Raw genomic sequence first — 21,041 nt, 5'->3', positions numbered from 1 at the left:
TACAGATAAAAACATAGGGCTGTTCTGCATATTTTCAACATGTATATGCCTCGAACTTCTAAGTGTTAAACTTATACTAAAATTCTGTACTACCCCTCCCTTCACTTTGGGACTTCCTCAAAACAAAATTTATAATGTACAATAATTGTGGTAATTATGTTAGACTGAAACTAATTGAAAGTATGTGTTGAAATTCAAAAACAAAATAAGATGCGAGTCAAAATTGTAAATTTGTCCTTTATGTGCAAGTTGCCTAAGAATTCCATCTCTGTTTTTAGAGTGTTAATGTATATAGACTTGAGCAGTCATGCAATATTCTGTTTATCATATATGCAACTTTTTCTCCTTATGTTTGATAAGAAAAACAATCGATTAATTCAAATAAAAATCTGTGAATAGATTTGTTCTGGGATTAGATTTCTAATTGTTTTTATTGGTTAATGCTATGCACGTGTAAGGGCTGCAAATGTGTGTTTGAGATTCGAGTAAGTTTGTTAATAAAGGCCAATCTACTTCGCCCAGTTGATTTTACATTTGAAAGATGCAAGATATCGGTTTCCGATATCCTTTTCCGGGTTGCTATAGCCGTTAAAAAAAATATTTTTTCTAATTTCTTTTGTTTTGTTTTGCTCATAATTTTGAATGACATACATGACTGATTATATGTTATCTGCTTTTAAAATAGTGATAAAAGTAATCCCAACGTTTGTATGATTGTTAGATAAATGAATCAAACATATAATAGAGCAACCAATCTATTGAACCGATAAACTTACAATCTTGGACATACATGTACAGATTGCATTGTAGATTTCGTGTAAATAATGAAATGGCAAATTATAAATTTTACAGTATATTTTAGTCAAAATCCCATATTTCCTTTTTATCACTCAAAAACAATTTCTTAATACTTTTAGTAAAACCAATTTAGGAATATGACAGTTGTTTTTCATTCAGTCCGTTGGTTGATAAAGTCTAACGTTAGATTTTGTCTGGTTTTATGACTGACCCCTTTTTGAATTTACATTGATGATGGGTATTTTTGTTAATACTTTTCTACTAAGTTTTATTCCCATTTCTTAGGGCATTACTTGAAATTGCTCAACTGATATTTTCAATAAAAGTAAGTAAACACTAAAAGTGTAAGTAAAAACAATTACTTATATTCATAAAAGTATCTTAATTTACTTCTAAAAACTAAGTACTTTGGATTACTAGGAAAACTTCTAATTATAAATTAGAGAATGCTAGATAATATTCTATCTTGATTTTGCTGAGCTGAAAATAACAATTACTATTGAGGCAACCGTACGTCCTTCAACAATGAGAAAAACCATACCGTATAGTCGACTATCAAAGGCCCCGACATGAAAAATGTGAAACAATTCAATTAAGAAAACTAACGGCATAACATGGATTGATAAAATGGAAATAATGTGGTATATACATATTCCGACTTCTTAATGAGCACTATGTTTTATTTTATGTATAGCGTACAGTTACAAAATAGAACAAAAGAAAAGGAAAAGAAAGGAAAAAGTCAGACAAAGAAAAATGATCCTAGTTTTGAAAAGAAAACAGAAATTTGAAGATGTCAAAGTTAGAAACTTATACAACATTTTTACTTACTGGAAATTTATTTCTTATCATTGAAGCTCAAAAGAAAACAATTCAAATATATCAAAGTTTTTTGGCAAATAAGGCCGATATTAGTTTGCATAAAAAAAAAACATTTGCTAAAAAATCGTTGTAACCAATGCTACCTTTATGCCATTTTATTTTCAAAACTAATTTCATTTGAACCAATAAAAACTTACATACAACTGTGTCAATTTCACATATTAATTGATATTCTTATCAACTATATTTAATAACCGGATGACTTCTCTCTTCGTTTAATCGATAACCCATTCAGAGGAAAGGTTGAGCGCCCACAAACATATCAAACCCAGCCTACTTTTAATGCGCCTGTCCCAAATCAGAAACCTTTAATTCATTGGACGTCCAAGGGTGACTGGGAATAGAAATATGGTCACGTATGTCTTCTTCTGACCGGCAATAAAACCCTTCTAACGTTGGACGTCCGTTTGGCTGTGCGTGATGTACAAATACGCAACCACTTCTGGTCAGAATTGGGACGTCAAATCTGATGCCTCGTTTAGAGAGAGTGTCACGCTCTCTGCACGTTGAGAACCCTTGCAACAACTCATTGAGGGGTCCGCAGATGGCGTGTTGCAAGTCAAAATGTTTGTTCCTATTCAAAATACTCCTTTCCCAGTGGCAGTCCAAAGTTCCCCCGACCTTCATCCCGGACGGTCTCTTACAGGACTTACCTATTGTATTTATTGTAAATGTGTCCTCTTCCGGAACATGCATAGAACATTTGGCACTGAACGTTAAGTAACCAACAATTAGTCAATCGTGTAATTCCTTGGTTGCTGTCTGTCATATATTGTTTTGTCATAAATCAGGCCGTTGGTTAATTCGTTTCATTGTTTTGTATCAATAAATATCTGGCATTTTTAAAATCAGTACGGTGGATTATAGATACTCACCTTCAGGTAATTTGAACTTTGGTTTTCTGATTGGCAACCATACCATATCATTGTATTTTTATATTTAAATTGGGCTGCGGTTGTTTTTGTAATCAGACTTTTTATTTTTTTTGTTGATTTGGTTTTCTGTAAAAGGCTTAATTAGCACTCAAAAAAAACGTACATTTCTTGTCCGCAAATAACCCTAGCAGAACAAGACTTCACATTGCATCTCCATTATATTTCCCAATGAATGTCTGACTACTATCTGCTAGAATGAAAATATGTTTCATAATGATCTCAATTATAGATATCCATTGAAATGTGCATGACTGGTTTAATACTGATTATTTATTTTTTGGTATGTTTACTTAATTTGAATGTTCAGATAAATATAAAGTCGAATAAAACTTATGGTATACGTTACCACTACATGATATGCAGGTTCATGACATACAGGTCATTATATACAGTTTTCTCGTTTGATTGTTTTACATTTGTCATTTCGGGGCCTTTTATATGCTGACTTTTATTATTTTGTATGGATTTTGCTCAATATTGACGGCCGTACGGTGACTTATAGTTGTTAACTTCTATTTCATTTGGCCTCCGGTGGAGAGCTGTCTCATTTGCAATCTTACCACATCTTCCTATTTTTATACATTTGTTGTAATTGGATTCCGTTTGTTGGCTTAACAAATATTAGTAAAACAAACAGTGGCACAATTTAAACATTTTTTAGAACAGTAATTAGCGCAAACTTATCTCGGCCGCAAAAGATCTTTTTTACTGGATAGTCAAAATCAACCGAGAAAGTCCAATGCAGTTATAGTGCAGTCTTCAATAAAAACAACACTTTATATTAGTTTCGTGCGCCCGAAGCGCTTTTCTGGATAAACCTTCGTCAAGAACGCTCAAACTTAAACATTTAGAAGCCAGGGATGTGTATAAAAGTAGAAACGTTAGGAGCTATACAACCAAAAGGGCCCTAAAAAGAATAGCCAAATTAATCCAAGGTCAACTTTGCCTGAAGGAGTTTGAAACTTAATTCTTAATTAATTTCTTAATTTACCAACGGGAAATTATAGAAAATATGTCAAAAATCATGTCAGTAGCAAAGCACTGATTTACAAGCTGATGATACCCCAAGGGACTAACAGATAATCTTATTGTGTAAATTTATGATTGCGTGTAGAAATGGGTAATAAAAATTCCAAGCGTGTCACTAGAAATAACAATCTTAAAACTTGTGTTGCCCCTTATTTATTTTAGTTTTTCGATTTTTTGAAACCTATTTTCAACACCTTTTTAATTGAGAAATGAAATCTCAAAAATGTATGACCAAAACCTCTCGGTTGCACTTGCTCATTGTTCATATATAGCTATAGTACTGCTGGGCGTGTTTTAACCTTGGAACTAAACAAGAAACAGCCAAGAAAGTTTTTTGCCATTGACCCGAAATATTTTTCAGTTCTTCAATTTGTGGATGCAATTGAGAACTTTGCCAGTATATGTAAGAGCTCTAGCCAAATAAACTTAAAGTGTACGCATTATATCATACCCTTTTAAATTCGACGTTGAGAAATGTAACAACTATCGTAAATTGTTTTAAAAATATAACTATGATAAATTTAAAAAGTATGGTTTCAACTCATTCATTCAACAGTTTTTCTATTAACGAGATCTGAGCAGTAAAAAGGTATAAAAGTAAGTTTCACAGAAGTTGAAAATATACGCTGCAGGAGGTCAACATGCGATAGCCTCAAAAGGGCCTAAGTGCTGAAACCACTTCACATGTTCAAATTCAGAGAAAACAAGTCTGCATCATAACAATACACACAAAACGTTGCAATCGACATAATACTATCCTCCCATATACACAATCGCTGGGATTTATGCATTTTTTAAAAATATTCCGTTTGTATCTTGTTCATCTCCTTTACTTCAATAACGAGATCAACCGTTTTGTGCTTCAGCATTTAAGGTTTTAATTATCCATGTTGTTTCCTGATCTCGATAATTATTCAAGAAACATTTGTTATACGCACAATAAACAGCATTAAACAATTATATATTTTATTATCAGTGTAGATATTTTCAGATGAATTTGTGTTCTGTTGGCTCCATGGTTCAGAACAGAATTATCCAGCCCTGAAATGATCATACCACATCTTCTTATATCCATTACCTGAAATGATAAAATTGTATTTTGGTTATATCCGTATTAGCATTCACGGTACGCATTTCGACAAAAAGGCTTCTGCTGTGTTGGTTGACGCCAAATATTATACATCAAACAATTGAAATGAAGAGGTGATAAAACCAAGAAGGACCGAAAGTATATAAACTTCAGTGAATATGAACTTATAAAATATCTAGCATTCATTTTTGAAACTGTACCTACAAATCAATCAATTTGTTAGAATGTATTATCGAAATATTAAACATGCATAACTGGTCTTTCAAAATTATTTTAATTTGTACGAACTATATGGAAAACGCATGGCATCAATGTATTATCATCATTGATTTTTACATAAATATGTAGTTTGGCTATTCTCCCACATGTCTATTTCAAAGCATCCTAAAAACATTATATAAGACTAGGAAAATCTCAAAATTTGGAAAACATATATCACGGTTTCATTCAGAGGAATTCGCGAAATGTGAATTGTGTTGATCGAAACTGATTACCTTGAAATACAGGCAATGTCATTTTGAAGAGCCTTAATTGTATTTTTCATTTCTACACAACATTTTAAGTATCCCATTCAGCTATAAATTAATGGAGATAAAGGTGATATAGAATATACATCGATGAGACAAAAATAATCTATAGGTAAAAACTTATAGTCTTCAAAAGGTGTCTATAATTATACTTTTAATAACGACGACTATGTGAATTATTTTAACCGAGAATAATGAAGATTTTAAATCAATTTCAAATTCCTAAAAGAACCACCGGAAGATAGGACAAGAGGCAACCACATATGAATAAGATGTTTTCAAAACACCATGATTTTAGAGTCTATTTTCGGTTCGTTTTCTGAACAAGAAAAGGAACTGACACACTATATTGAAATAAGGAGATGTGATATGATTGAATGTCTGATTGGAAGTAATTTTTGAAATAGGGATCGTGCCACTTATCCTACATTTTCTGTCTACTGTTGAATTGACTGTACACTAGATATCACTATTCTGTTTAGACCTCCTCATTAATTCTCTTCTATATCGATTTATACATACATATGTTTTGTACATTCACGTGTGTTTACATATCTTGAGCATAATTTTGACCTATTCTAACAAGAGTGACACATTATGAACCTAATTCAAGAAACGTGTGTTGTTTTAAAAAAATCATATCATTTGGTTGATAAACTTAAACTAACGTGCAGCATTTCCATCCACAGCACTCTCCAATACTTTCTAAATGTGTGGCGGAACAATCCTCCATACAATTGCCATCACAATTTATTACACCTGTAAAATTATCAAACATGTTAGATGGGTTTGAATATATCAAAAGGAAGATATGGTTTGATTGCCAATGAGACAACTCTCTAAAAGAGACCAAATGACATAGAAGTTTACAATTATATGTCATCGTACGGTCTTAAACAATGTACAAAACCCTAACCACATAGTCAGCTATAAAAGGCCCCGAAAGGACAAATTAAAAACTATTCAAATGTGAAAACTAACGACCTGATTTATGTACAAAACAATGAACGAAAAACAAATATGATATACAGCAACAAACGATAATCATACAGGCTGCTGACTTGGGAATGTCAAAATGTGGCGAGGGTACACTAGTTAATTGGCGCCAAACTCTGCTCCTAACCATGGACAGTGGTGTAACATTACAACAAGAGAACAAATTGTAAAACTCAGTTGAAAGGGCGTAACTAATCAGATCGATACCAAGCATAAAAATAAAAACATGAAAAAAAGAAACATTCTTTTTGTGATAATAACATAGGATCAGGGACGACCAGAGGTCTCTTTTGTGACGTTTAGAGAAGGTGAAGACGTACCAACCAAGTTAAAGATAAACCATTTACGATAAACATTTAATTTTCTAAAGTATTCCTTGATTTTGTTTTATCAAAGTATATATATATATATTGAAAATATGAATTTCCCATACTATGCTCTTAAACATATAAAAACTGTTGAAAAATTTCGAATGAAAAAGCAATCTTTACAATTGAATCCTTTCATAGCAAAAGCGCCTTTGTATTGTAAAGATAAATTTATTAATGAAGAATCATTTTTTTCTGTCAGTTTTAAATTGAAAAAAAGATAAGAAAGTAGGTATTTATCCACGAATTCTACAAAGCTGTTTTAAATCAAAATACATCAAGAATTTCAAATGAAAAGTTAAACAAAGTAAATACTTGAATACAACATTTCTTTTGGGATAAACGTAAATGCGACAACAACTCAATGACACACATAAACATTTGTCCTTCTCGTTTAATCAATTATTCAAAGTTTTTAATAGGTTTTTTGATTTTTGTCAAATATTTTGGTATCGAGTATCACTGATGAGATTTTATTTATCGATATGTCTATCTGAAACATTAACATTTGCACCGTTTATTTTATTGCATGCAGTGATTACTTATCAGACATATTTAATACTGTTTAGCGATCTTCTAATTAAGTGCAGTTGTTGATTTTGTGCTATGAAGTGTGTAGGATTTAACAATTCTAAGAATATACCTATTTATGCTTTTTACTGACTATCTGATTGGTAAAAAAAATTACAGTTAATAACGATATTTTGGCGATACAACTTGTCCATGACTTTCCAATTTAGATGTATTTCATCTGTTTTCTGAATTATAAAATTTCTAGATTTGACCTTTTTGATGACTTTATAATCTCTAGGAATGAATATTGTTTAAACATGTTGAAAATTGTTCTATCTGTGTCTTGTCTATAGAAGTTCTGATTTGAATACTTTGATGGTCAACGGTTAAAATGAATTGTTGTTCATTTTTGTTTATCCACCTCCTTGTCTGTTGCATCAGAGGAAAATTGTTTTATTAATTAGGTTCGATCAGTACACCATTGGCTTGAATATTTTTCGTCTTTGCAAGTGTTATTGTTTATTGAAGTTTGAATTATCCAAGACTGTCTTATCTGTAAACATTCGTGTTTTGTAGCGCTAAGTTCATTCTATGGTTGACAGCTATGAAGTATTTATTTCAAAGGTGATGACGGATATGTACTAATTGTTGTAACACAAGCCCGTCTTTTTTTATTCGGATGCGACATCACAGAATTTGTACTTACATGAGCAACAAGACGGATGCCATATGTGGGTAGGACTTGCCTACCCTCCTAGAGTACATGATATCACCAAGTATTTGGCGGGGTAGGTGGCGCTCTGTTTATAGTTTCTATGCTTTCTTTTGTATTTTGGTCGTTTCTGGCTTTTTACCATGGAGTTGTTAGTTTGTCTTCGACTATTGAGTTTGAGTTTGAATATATCTTTGAGTATCTTTCGCCTCTCTCTGATATGCTTTTTGAACCGTTAAATACTTTTTCAGATTTTTCGGTGTATTGCTGTTAAAAGATTTTAAGAAATCCAAACTTTCGTATGTTTACTTTTTTGCTGTGCGTTTACTTTCTTCATAGATTATTGATATTTTGAATTTAATTATGTATTAATATTTTTAAATCTATTAGACTAAAAACTAATGAACTGTCCCTTGGAGACTTTTATATTATCTGTGAATACTTACATTGTGTGGTAGTAGGAGGTGTACAACAAAACCTGTTGCCACAACAATCGCTTTTTTCTTTTTTTCCATCACAGGTTTCACCTTCACTCATACATGTAGAACCATCAGGACATGTGTCTAGGACAAAAATGATGAGTGATTACAGATTTCTGACATTAGAGACTATTTTTCGGTGAATTCAGAAAAGTTTACTAAATCTAATTTCAGTTTTCGAAGAAACAAATCTACTTGAAAATGGCAAAAAATAAAAGTTCCTAATTCACTTATGGCAGCCGAATACGCTTGAACAATGGAATGTTTTATGTTTAAGAGAAAATTGTCGTTTGGTTTATTCTGGAAGGTTTTCGTTTGTATTGATATAAAAAAAAACAAATTGATACTAGTCCTATAATTACTACAAACGCCCTCCAACAACAAACACGTATGGCACTGTCTTATTTCGTTGATGTGACTGTAAACTTTGGTCAATATATTACTTTTGTATAACTACTAAACAGTTCTCTTTATAATGAAAATAAGTACAAAGTTTCAAATTGACATGACAACAAACTACCTTTAAATGCATCCCGCAATTGTGTTGTTGTGCTGTGGTCATTTTTGTATTCTTGTCTTTTTTTTTTGCTGATGTGTTTTGTCTATATGCCATTTTTTTGGTTGTTGTTTACATATTTGTTTGTTGTTATAGTGGTAAGGGTTATAACACAATGTTTACTGCTGTACCCCTATTTTTGACATTTGTACCTATTATTTCTGTTTGTTTTGTTCACACATTGTTGTCAATATAATAGAATTTTATGCGACTGTCATACAAGTGAGAGGTTTAGCTAGCTATAAAACCAGGTTTAATCCAGCATTTTCTACATAAGGAAATGCCTGTGCAACACAGGAATATGACAGTTGTTCTTTATTCGTTTGGTGTGGTTTGGCTTTTGATTTTGCAATTTGATAGGGGAAGTAAAATCACAAAAATACTGAACTCCGGGGAAAATTCAAAACGGAAAGTCCTCAATCAAATGGCAAAATCAAATGATAAAACACATCAATCGAATGGACAACAACTGTCATATTCCTGACTTGGTACAGGCATTTTTAAATGTAGACTTTCCAATTTGAAAATTCCTTTGAGTTCGGTATCAATGTTATTTTATTTTTAAACAAATATGTTTCCTACTTCATTTGTACTTTAAGCCAAAACGTTTAGTAAACCTAAAACTAGACTGATGGACTATCTGACGGACGGACACGCACACCGGAAAACATAATGCCCCTATTGTCGACATAAAGAACAGCGACGCATTAGCAAAATAATTCATCTTACTGGTTTGACGCTTTAAAGCAAAATAAGAGTTACGTTGCCAAGATAGAAGGTTTAAGTCATAGGTTACACATGTTACATAGCATGAGCCGTTTATCTTGTTGACTTATCCGGAAGCACTCATTTGACAATTCTTGCGATTCCTTGGGTTTTCTTGCGTCCTTGATTTGTCTCTTTTAGATAAATTTACGAGATTTAAACTAGTAAACTACTGTTGCCTTTGTTTAAGTCATGAAATGGCTATACTTTGCTTTCAAATCATTCAGAACATTTTTTTAGAATTTGGACGACACAGAAATCTCCATAATGAATAACTTTTATAGCAGTTGTCCCCCCTTCTCTCTCTCTCTCTCTCTCTCTCTCTCTCTCTCTCTCTCTCTCTCTTCAAATATCAATAATATATTTTGCGTATTTCTACAGTTTATTGTTTCACATTTGTATTCTTGACTTGCATTTAGGCCTTAACAATACTTATGTTGGTCGGTATGAAATCCTACGATGATAATTTGTTACTTACCAGTACATTTGCAACATGCCTTGCCGCACTTGCACATTGCACACAATTTTTCAACATGACCTCCTAATGAGGTACATGTATCTGATTCTGAGCAATATCCACCTTGTCTGGTACATTTAGAGTTCAGTACGCCTGTAATTTTATAAAAATAAGTATAGAGATAAATAAAAGCACGATATAGAAAGTCTACTTCCCTTCAAAACCTTTTTGAATATCTTAAACAGGTAGCCTATTATATTCCTGTTACATAGATCACTGTTTAAATTAGATAGTTAGGATAATGACTAGAAGCAAAACGACGAAAAAACAAACAACAATCAACAAATCACGTCACAGAAAAATAAGAATTGAACAACACGAACCCCAAAGTCATATACCTGAAAGCTCTCAATTACTTAACATTGATCAATAATATAGTCGAACACAAGCTCACAACTCCATGGCAAAAAGCCAAAAATGACCAAAATACTAAACAAAAGATAGAAACCGAAACTAAGCACCACGAACCCTACCAAACACCTGGTGATCTCATGTTCTCTAGGAAGGTGGGCTAGTCCTACCCACATGTGGCATCCGTCGTGTTGCTCATGTAAGTACAAATTATGTGATCTCGCATCCGAGAAAAGAGGATGGGATTGTGTTACAACAATTAGTACATATATAGATTGTAAATTAATTTTTGAAACACAGAACAACACTTTTCTTCCTATTTAATTAAGAATTTGGCTTAAAATGACCTGCTTATTATCTTTCAGAAAAATACTGAAAATCTATCAAAATTGCAGTTTTGATCCATATATTTTTTAACGGAACCCACTTTCTATAAAAAGAAGATGGCAGTCTTACAAATTGGCAGTATATAGTGCACCTATGTGAAACATTTAACAAAATGTATTTCATAATTTCTTTAGAAAACCACGACATACTTAACAGAAGCAAATCATAGTAGTTGTGTTCATAATTGATTTTCAAAACCACAAATTGAGGTACGTAGCAACCTCTACTTACATAACCATTCACTTTTAAAATTCGTTTATCATTATTGAAAATGCATTCGAAATAAACACTTACATTTGATCATAGTTATTGCCGCAACCAAAACGAGCAGAGCAGTTTTTCCCATCCTAGCTATCTAAAATATTATTCAGAGAATGCCTGAAACGACAATGGTGATTGCTTAAATATCTAAATGAGTCGGATCAATGGACCATTAAAGAATTTATGATGCCTTATGGGAGTTTTATTGCTTTGGATTTTTGATTGGTCCGTACGTGATTAACGAGGGAGTTGCATAATGATGATGGATGTGTTTTACGTCCTTGAAAACCAAAGGAAAAAAACGTGGGTGTATCTCTACTAAACAAAACAGAAATATTACATGTAAAAATACTTCAAATAGCAACTTATTAATGTTATGTTTTAAAATAATTGTTTGTGATGTTAAAATTGTTTTCGTCTTTAAGCAACATATGTTGGTTCTAAAAATAACAAACTATCAAATATCAGTCTAGGTTATTTTACAGATGCATATATGGTAAAGTAAACGTTTTACACATAATCGTATGATAGTTATCATATTACATTGAAATAAATAAGTGTCCCTATGGTGGACAGTATATTTCTTGCAAATATGTTTTCATATACTTTCCAAATTTATTTCTTAATATTTGATGCACGAAATATAAAGAACCAGTCTTAATCATATGTTTTTAACGGTAGAAAATGACAAAATGTCACTTGATTCCTATTTAGATAAAAAGTAAAATAACAAAAATACCGAACTCCAAGGAAAATTCATAACAAAAAGTCCCCAAATAGCAAAATAAAAAGCTATAACACATCAAACGAATGGAAAACAACTGTCATAATCCTGACTTGGTACAGGCATTTCCTGATGTAGAAAAATTGTGGTTTAAACCTTGTTTTATAGCTAGCTAAACCTCTCACTTGTATGACAGTCGCATAGCATTCCAATAAAAACAAATAACTATTTCAACAGAGGAAAAACAAATTGGCATAAAAACACTCTATAGAAAAAGTACATAAGCAAAAATGAAAGACAAGAATACAAAATTGACCATTGCATAATAACACAATGGCGGGATGTATAAACACCGAGCCACGCAAATAGTATATCACCAAACATGGACTTAACGTTAAAGGTTAAAAATATACAAGGACATATACAAAGACCACTATAAGACGTAATTAAGATGATAAACAACGTCACTTCCTAGAATCTATACTTTCAGACCATCATGTATTATTTGTGAAGTTGATACGGAATATTTATCAACAAGGTATAGATATTTTTCAATGAACTTTTTTTTTTAGAAAAATAACGAGACGTTCTTTGACATAACCTTGGCTCATCAACTTTACAGACAGACTATTTAGTTTCAAAAAGGAGGTATTTTTTTTTCTGAGTAAGAAAGTTTTTCAACGCTATCAACCAAACATATTATTTTTCGAAATTAGCACTATTAAATATGAAAATCAGGAATCAGAACATTATTTTGTTATCTGCCTGACCACAACATATTTTTAGTATATCACCAAAAATTTACTTCACATTAAAGGTTAGAAATATACAAGGACATATGAAAAGACCGCTATAACACGTAATTAAGATGATAAACAACGTCAATACCTAGAATCAGTACTTCAAGACCATCCTGTATTAATTGTGAAGTTGATACGGAATATTTATCAACAAGGTATAGATATTTTTCAATAGACTTTTTCAGAAAAAAGGACGAGACGTTCTTTGACAAACCTTGGCTCATCAACTTTCTTCGCAGATACTGGTAACGTTTTGTAAAGTCTGAATAGCAGCTCCAAGATCTTGAATACCGAATCTGTTTGGAAATGTATATCCCATATGATGAGCGAAGTTGGTATATTGCTGTTAATGTGTGGGAAATTTATAATTTCAAAATCAGAATCGTCTCGTTTATCATAGATTCTGGTAATGAGGCAGAGGAAGCCACGTTTTCTTAAATTTCTAGTTCTAGGGGATATATTAATTGAATAAAATTGAGAATGGAAATGTGGAATGTGTCAAAGAGACAACAACCCGACCATAGAACAGACAACAGCAGAAGGTCACCAACAGGTCTTCAATGCAGCGAGAAATTCCCGCACCCGGAGGCGTCCTTCAACCCAATCAGAAAAGTTTGGATTGTGTATGGAAAGAACATCATCAAATTGAATATATCTGAATGTGAAATAAAATTATCTGGCTTCTTTGATCTTCTTGTTTTTGACAATCATTTGAAGGAACTCCGACTGATATGTAAATAAAAAGAGGTCGGAAAGGAGAGGCACACACATGTCTGATTAGTTTTGCTATTTGCATATCACATTTCGAAAATAATTTAGAAATAAATTAGAGTAAGTAATACGCCCATTTCTGCGATGAAAAAAAAAATTCATGTACTCGCAAAGCGTTTTGTGTATTTGGAGTTTTAAATTTGTTTTTTTTGATGTTTTAGATAAACTATGTGATTTTGATGGTTCTCTTAATTCGGGTGACAGTTTTGACTTTTCCATTCTTTATACTAAACTTATACACAATGTTTTCAAACAAAAGTTTTCCAGATTAATTAAATGCTCGTTTGATAACTCTGAGTGCAAATTTATTTGCTGCAACTCATATAAAGCTTTTTTCTCAAATGAGAAAGGTTAATATACTAGATATACTTACTGGAGGTGTGATGAGATTAATAGAGCCGTAAATTGTCTCCTTGACAACATTTTTGTACGTTTCGGCAATAAAGTTTATCGACAGATTGTAGGTATTTCTATGGGAACCATTTGTGTCCCTTTAATAGCAGATTCGTTCCTGTACTATTATGAATGACAGTTTATGACCAAACTCAGTAAAGACCCGTCTAAATTCCATTTATTTAAAAATTCAACAACACTTACCGTTATCTTGATGATATTTGTTTGTTAAATAATCAGGAATTCTCTAAATATACTGCCGAAAGTTACCCAAAGGAACTTACTTTAAATAAATCAAATAACTATCCTTTCCTAGATTTAGACATTTTCAGTTTTACACCAGAAACTCTACACAAAAATTTACGACAAAAAAGATGATTTTTCGTTCCAAATTGTTAATTTTCCTTTATTGGACGGTAATGTTTCTTTGACATCGTCTTACGGTGTTCATTATCCCAACTCGTTCGCTTTGCCCGTGTCTGTAGTGACGTTTTGGATTTCAATGAGCGTAATATATGTATAAGTGGTAAATCATGTAGTCAGGAATTTTGTTAAAACAAATTACTTAAAACCTTTCCTTAATTCTTCCAAAGATACAAAGATTGGTTTGCAAATTAGATCTTTGAATAATGTTTTATTGGTATAGATATTGATCTTGTTATCAAAAAATTAAAACCGTAGGGGCCGTCTTAAATTTGCAGTGAGGTGAGAGTTTTTTTACTCCGTGTTGAAGGCCTCACTGTGACTTTGAGATGAAGAACAGCAATAAAAGCGCTTTTCCTTTGTTTTTTGTGGGTGTTTTTTTTTTTTTTTGGCTGTGCATGTACTGATTTTGTGTCATGAATGGATACCCCATATCCTTCGTTTTTCTATCAAATATGTTTGTTATACACATATGCACTTTCACGGTGCTAAAATATGTCAATACCTATATTTTGGCATTTCACAAGGTCATGTTTTTCTCTGACTGTTAATTGTTAATGACGTCTTTACTCTAAGTCCATTGTATGTTAGTTATGTTCTGACAGTAACTGCGAGTACTCTCGGATCTGTATTTTGTGTCTGTGTTGTTGTTCGGGATGTATAAATACCCTGCAACGTCCGGTCAGTGTTTTTGTTAAATGTTTTTCTGCTTTGTATCGATCTGATGAGTTTAGCCCTTTTCAACTGATTTTTATAGTTTGTTCTTATGTTGTGATGTAACACCACTATCCCAGGTTAGGGGAGGGTAGAGCGCTCACAAACATGTTCAACCCCGCCACATTCTTAATGTGTCTGTCCCAATTCAGGAGCCTGTAGTTCAGGTGTTCTTGTTGGTTCATGTCTGTGATATTTGTTTTTCGTAAATTGTTTTCTTATAAATTAGGCCGTTAGTTTTCTCAATTGAATGGCTTCATATTTTTCAAGTCAAAGCCTTTTATAGCCGTCTATACGGTATGGATTTTCTCTCATTATTAAAGGCTGTACGGTTGCTATAATTGCTTACATCCTCTTCATTTAACTTTGGTGGATAGTTGTCTCATTAACAATCATACCACATCTCCTTATTTTTATATTAATCATTGTTAATTCCATTGAAAAACAAAAACAAACAATTTGCATTGTTACCGAAAATCCAACATAAATTGTCGTCTTATCTATATATTTAAGCATGATATTTTTAATTTCTCTGTTTAACTATGAATTAAAATAATCGCTATTAATATTCATGACGACCTTACATATCATACATGTACTCGTACCTTAGTTTATAAACCATATATGGATCGGGAGCTAACCTTCTTAATAGATAAGTGCAATTTAAGTCCTAAGTATAATATACCAGATTTTAATAAATGTATGTATGCTGTTTATAATCGAGATCATTCGACATGTTGTTTAATTGGTACAAAATATATTTCCAAATTTTGGAAAAAATAGAACGTAGAATCTTTTCTTTCTGAAAATCAATTATATTAAAATTTGGACCAATTTGAAATTACTGAATGATCTTTCATTTGTGTAATGACCGTTTTCTTGGGCATCTAAAAAGTGTACACCAAATTCATTTCTTGATCTTCGAACTTCCTATATTAAAAAAGAAAAGCGAAGAAGTTATTTCCCATCATTTTTTTTTCAGAGGCAGAAGAATTTTCTTCAAGCAAACCGAATGGTTTTTAAACTTTTTTTTAAAGTGATTTTAAGTTTTTTCAAACGAGCGAAAAAAGATTTTGCACATTGTTTGTTGTTATATTCAAATTCTATAACCTCTTACTTAACATTACCCTACATTTCTTCGAATTATTTTCTGACACATGAATTTAACATCTTTATATTATGTGCAGTGAGATACCCATGCAGTCCCTGATTTACATTAAACATATAGTGACCAGTATGTAATGTGTGTACGTGCTTGTACTACAATAGTAGCAGATCCTAATATTGTACATCCATATATTATATGATATTCATCTTCCGGAACTGGATGTTTTACATTTTGTTTCAGTTTTCAATTTATTTTCAATTTATAGTTTTATCACTACTAAAGATACTCAGAATTTTGGTTCTAAATCAAATATTTCGTATCGATGAATCTGATTGAATAACGACCATCTTTAATTCTCAATCTACCTTATTAGAATGGACGGAAGTCGCCATTTTGAATTTTAGGATTAAATGTGATTTCGTCGATGATAAACGGGAAATAAATCATTCATCTAAACAAATCTTCGTACACAAACCCTAAAAGTAATCGCTATGCTAATCTCGCAATGCAGAATAGTTATTTTCTAAATATATATGTCCAATTGGCTCTTTTTTATGTTTTAGTCCAAAATAAAACAAGTTATTTAAAACTAGTCGTTCCTTTATTCTATCTTTGAATTGATAGGATAGAAATATATACATTTATTGTGTTTTGTGCACTATTATATATGCATGTTGTCAAGTTTTCCCCAGATTATCGCATTATACGTTTTATTCAGTTATTAAAAATCAATTTCAGTCATCAATTCATAAAAAGCCTAATACATTCAATATTGGCAAAGAAGGGTAATATACTTGAGATCAATTTTCTTTATGTATACGTTATGTGTTTCAAATATGCAAATTTAGTATTGTTTTCATTTTTCATACCGATGCAAGGACCATTGTTATCCTGGAGAAAGAAAATGCAGTTACATTTTTTCACTTATATATATAACTTTGGTAATATTTGAAAAAGAAGATGGGATATGATAGCAAATGAGACAACTCTCCGCCAGAGTCTTGCACATTTTATCTTATTCAAGGCAGCATATCCTGAAATTGTTTTTACATTTTATAAGGATAGTAAACAACAGCCTAAAACTTTCATAATCGTTATCGGCCATCTAAATTGATTTACCTTTTCCTTGAAAAAACATTGCAAAATTATCAATGAAAATTTGGAATTTAGTTAGGTTTTGAAATACGAAGACTGAAGATATGCATAATACAAATATAGTTGTCGTTCTCTTTGGTATTGTTCATCAATAAAAATTATTGGCATATGTCAATGAGAAAACAACCAATCGATAAACATAGCCAAAATACACCCAGAAGGTACCACAAGTCAAATTCTAAATCGACTCGAGTCGACTTTAGCTATGAATTAATAAAACAGAAAAAGTCAAAGATTTTCCGTCAACACCTAATTCTATAAACCACAATACAACTACACTTTCAATATAATGGAATAGTGTGCGACTGTCAAACAAATGAGAAGTTTAGCTAGCTGTAAAACCAGGTTTAATCCACCATACATAAGGAAATGCCTGTACCAAGTTAGGAAAATCAGAGTTGTTTTCCATTCGTTTGATGTGTTTGAGCTTTTGATTTTGCCATTTGTTGAGGGACTTTCTGTTTTGAATTTTTCCTTGGAGTTCGGTATTTTTGTTATTTTACTTTTGATGGAATTTTATATAGCGTTTACGTGTTCTTTCAATTCCACTATATATACAGTACTGGTAAAATATCACTAATCCGTACATTTCTCACCCATGTCTTTTCTATGCATGTTTCCAGTAATATTGAGAATAAATTGTTTTCCGTACTGACAAATTTACTCGTTTTTCAGAAATTTTTTGTCAATTTTCAAAAGTCAAAAGTACGGTAATTTTTCCGTAGTAAAAATTTCAGTTATTTCGAAGTTCTGAAAATTTCAATCATTTTTCAGTTTTGAAGATTTTTGTAATTTTCAGTACTTCAATATAGTCTAGTAATTTTCAAGATTTAAGAGAAAATCATATTTTATCCTTATGTTGTAACTATATTTTACAGGGAAAAAAACTTAATCGTGACGGTATCCGTGAATCTTACGTCTTGAGTCCTTTTGAAAACGCTTCTGCAATTGATATATTATGAAACAAAGGTCGAGAAGGACGACGGCAGCTGTTTGTCAACAATAATTTTTCAGTTGATGTCTGTAGACCAAGACATCCAGGGCTTATAAATCATTGAATAATCATTAAAAAAAAAAAACTCAAACACATGCTTATTTGTCATTGAGGTGAACGGAAGTCTGCAAGAGAATGGTTCAAAATCCAAAAATATTGTTGATAATTCATACAATGAGAACTATCAACAGATTAGTTAAGGCAATTAGGAATTTTGAATAGTTTCGGTTAAATTTAATGACCTTAAACATAGACGCTTACATTTCATTTAGTTAGTATGGTATGGTGATCATAAAAGAATTCGAGACATTTCCGTACCCAAACAAATGGCAGGAGAACATTTCAGCACATACAGAAACGTTTTGACCCTAAGACAAGACTAGACAAATCGGCACAGGGTTGATATCTCACAAATCATGTTTAACCCCGCCGCATTTTTGCGCCTGTCCCAAGTCTGGAGCCTCTGGCCTTTGTTAGTCTAGTATGTTTATTAATTCTAGTTCATTTATATGTTTTGGAGTTTAGTGTGACGTCCATTTTCACTGAACTAGCACACAATTTTAGTTAGGGGCCAGCTGAGGACCACCTCCGGGTGCGGGGTTTTCTCGCTGCATTGAAGATCAATTGGTGGCCTTCGGCTGTTGTCTGCTCTTTGGTCGGGTTGTTGTCTCTTTGACATACTCCCCATTTCCATTCTCAATTTTACCTCATAATGAGCAAAAAGGTATCTTGTTATTTTGGTAATTGATGATCCCAACGGTGTTTTTGGCCTTCCAATAAAGTTTCTGTATACTGGATTTTATTGAACATGGCTTACACGTTATGACTAAACAATTGAAAAGTTACAAACAATAACATCTATTTACAGGTATTTTGTTTTCTTTAGAATTTTAGAGATCAAACGCTCCCCATCTACAAACACAATCTGTGCGCTTTAGATCTTATTAAATTAAACTGTATAGGCATTTTGTTCACTTAAGAATTTAGAAATCAAACGAACACCCTTTACAAATACAAGCTGTGGACTTTAGATCTTCGGTGCGAAAAATCTTAAATTGAATAATGCATCACTTTATGCTCAATAACGTTTTAATATATACATGCAGTCACGTGAATATATTCAAACATTATTAAATTTGGCGTAGGATCTTTTATTGTGAATATTTGTTTTAGTTTAGTTTAAACAGTATTTAATAATGAAAAATTACAACAATAAAGTATTACAATGTTACATGAAATTTAAATATTTGTTTTCATATCATTATCATAGTGAACATACATTAAAAAAAAACAAAAAGATAGGCGATACTTGCCAACAGGACATACCTACTCATAAATCGTAAATAATCTGACAACGTAATGTCAATAAACGAAAAAGACTAAAAAGACAAACAACATAAAATTGAGAATGGAAATGGGTAATGTGTCAAAGTGACAACAAGCTGACCAAAGAGCATAAAGCAGCCAAAGGCCACCAATGGGTCTTCAACACAGCGGAAAAATCCTGAACCCGGCGGCGAGTTTTATTTGGCCCCTAAACAAAAATATGTACTAGTTAAGTGAAAATGGACGTCACACTAAACCTCGAAACATATAAATGAACAAAAATTAAATAAAACATACAAGACTAACAAAGGCCAAAGGCTCCTGACTTGGGACAGACGCAAAAATGCGACGGGGTTAAACATATGTTGTGATATCTTAACTCTCACCATTACCTCTAGTCAATGTAAAATATAAAAAAAAAACACATCTATACGCACAGTAATAACCCAGTTTTAGAGAAATGCCGAAATGTCCTGATATCGAGATGTCCGAAGCAATGTCGAATTGTCTGTATCAAGACACTTCGAAACCAAGACATTTTAGCACCGCACGGTTGCCTATAATTGCTTACATTCACTCCATTTGAACTTTGGTGGATAGTTTCTCAAGGGCAATCATTCCACATCTCCTTATTTTAGTAATCATTAATGTAATTGAAAGGGGAAAACGAACCTTACAAATTACTTTTTCTTTTCTGTCTTTACGTTAGTAGGTTTTATACAAAATAAGGTAGCCTATACGTAACCATTGCAACACGATTCTTTGCTGAAACATCAATTCACTAAAGTAAACAAATATGTTGTCGATCAAAATGTCCAGCATGTTGATAAAATCCTCTTCGGTGTATTCCTTGTTAGAATTGGTTTGGTATAGAAACTTTTTTTATGACTTTAAAGGAATTTATATTTTCTATTCCTAATTTTGTAGAAAAAGCTTTTCGGTGTAGTTGATCTTTTAATTGATCATATACAATATGGAAATAGTATCAAAAAGCTTCGAAAAATTATCAGTTTTAATATTTATGCAAAATTGTAAAGAGTGTAATTGAAATCTTTGGAGTACGGGAGATTTGTCGATGATTGAAAAGCCCTTGACTACTAACATCAACTGACAAATTATTGTTGACATACACATTTTGAAACAGCTGCCGATGTCCTTCACATTCTCTGTTTCATAATATAATAATTGCAGAAGTGTTTTCAAAAGGACACAAGACGTATGATTCACAGATACCGTAACAATGAGTCTTTTTCCCTGTAAAATATAGGTACCACATAAGGATAAAATATTATTGTGTCTTAAATCTTGAAAATTACCAGACTGTATTGAAGTACTGAAAATTACAAAAATTTTCAAAACTGAAAAATGATCGAAATTTTTAGAACTTAGAAATAACTGAAATTTTCACTAAATTGATAAATGTAAAATGACTGAACTTTTGAATTTAGAAAATTGACAGACTTTTTC

General features: G+C 32.0%; 1 protein-coding gene across 1 annotated transcript; it reads right to left on the bottom strand.

The window, feature by feature from the left end:
* Positions 1 to 4,246: 4,246 nt before the first annotated feature.
* On the bottom strand, positions 4,247 to 11,278 carry LOC127716687 (keratin-associated protein 5-8-like). The gene is made up of 5 exons (XM_052222922.1): positions 11,200 to 11,278; positions 10,129 to 10,260; positions 8,297 to 8,413; positions 5,930 to 6,020; positions 4,247 to 4,722 (listed from the first exon to the last, which is right to left on the bottom strand). Exons 1-5 carry the CDS (start codon positions 11,249 to 11,251, stop codon positions 4,719 to 4,721), a joined length of 396 nt encoding a protein of 131 aa, XP_052078882.1. The 5' UTR covers positions 11,252 to 11,278; the 3' UTR covers positions 4,247 to 4,718.
* Between the last annotated feature and the right edge of the window lie 9,763 nt (positions 11,279 to 21,041).

The sequence above is a fragment of the Mytilus californianus genome, unplaced genomic scaffold (genome assembly GCF_021869535.1).
Source record: "Mytilus californianus isolate M0D057914Y unplaced genomic scaffold, xbMytCali1.0.p SCAF_9, whole genome shotgun sequence".
Lineage (NCBI taxonomy): Eukaryota > Metazoa > Mollusca > Bivalvia > Mytilida > Mytilidae > Mytilus > Mytilus californianus.
The sequence above is the reverse complement of the archived record's forward strand: the minus strand, read 5'-3'. Positions and strand labels throughout refer to the sequence as shown.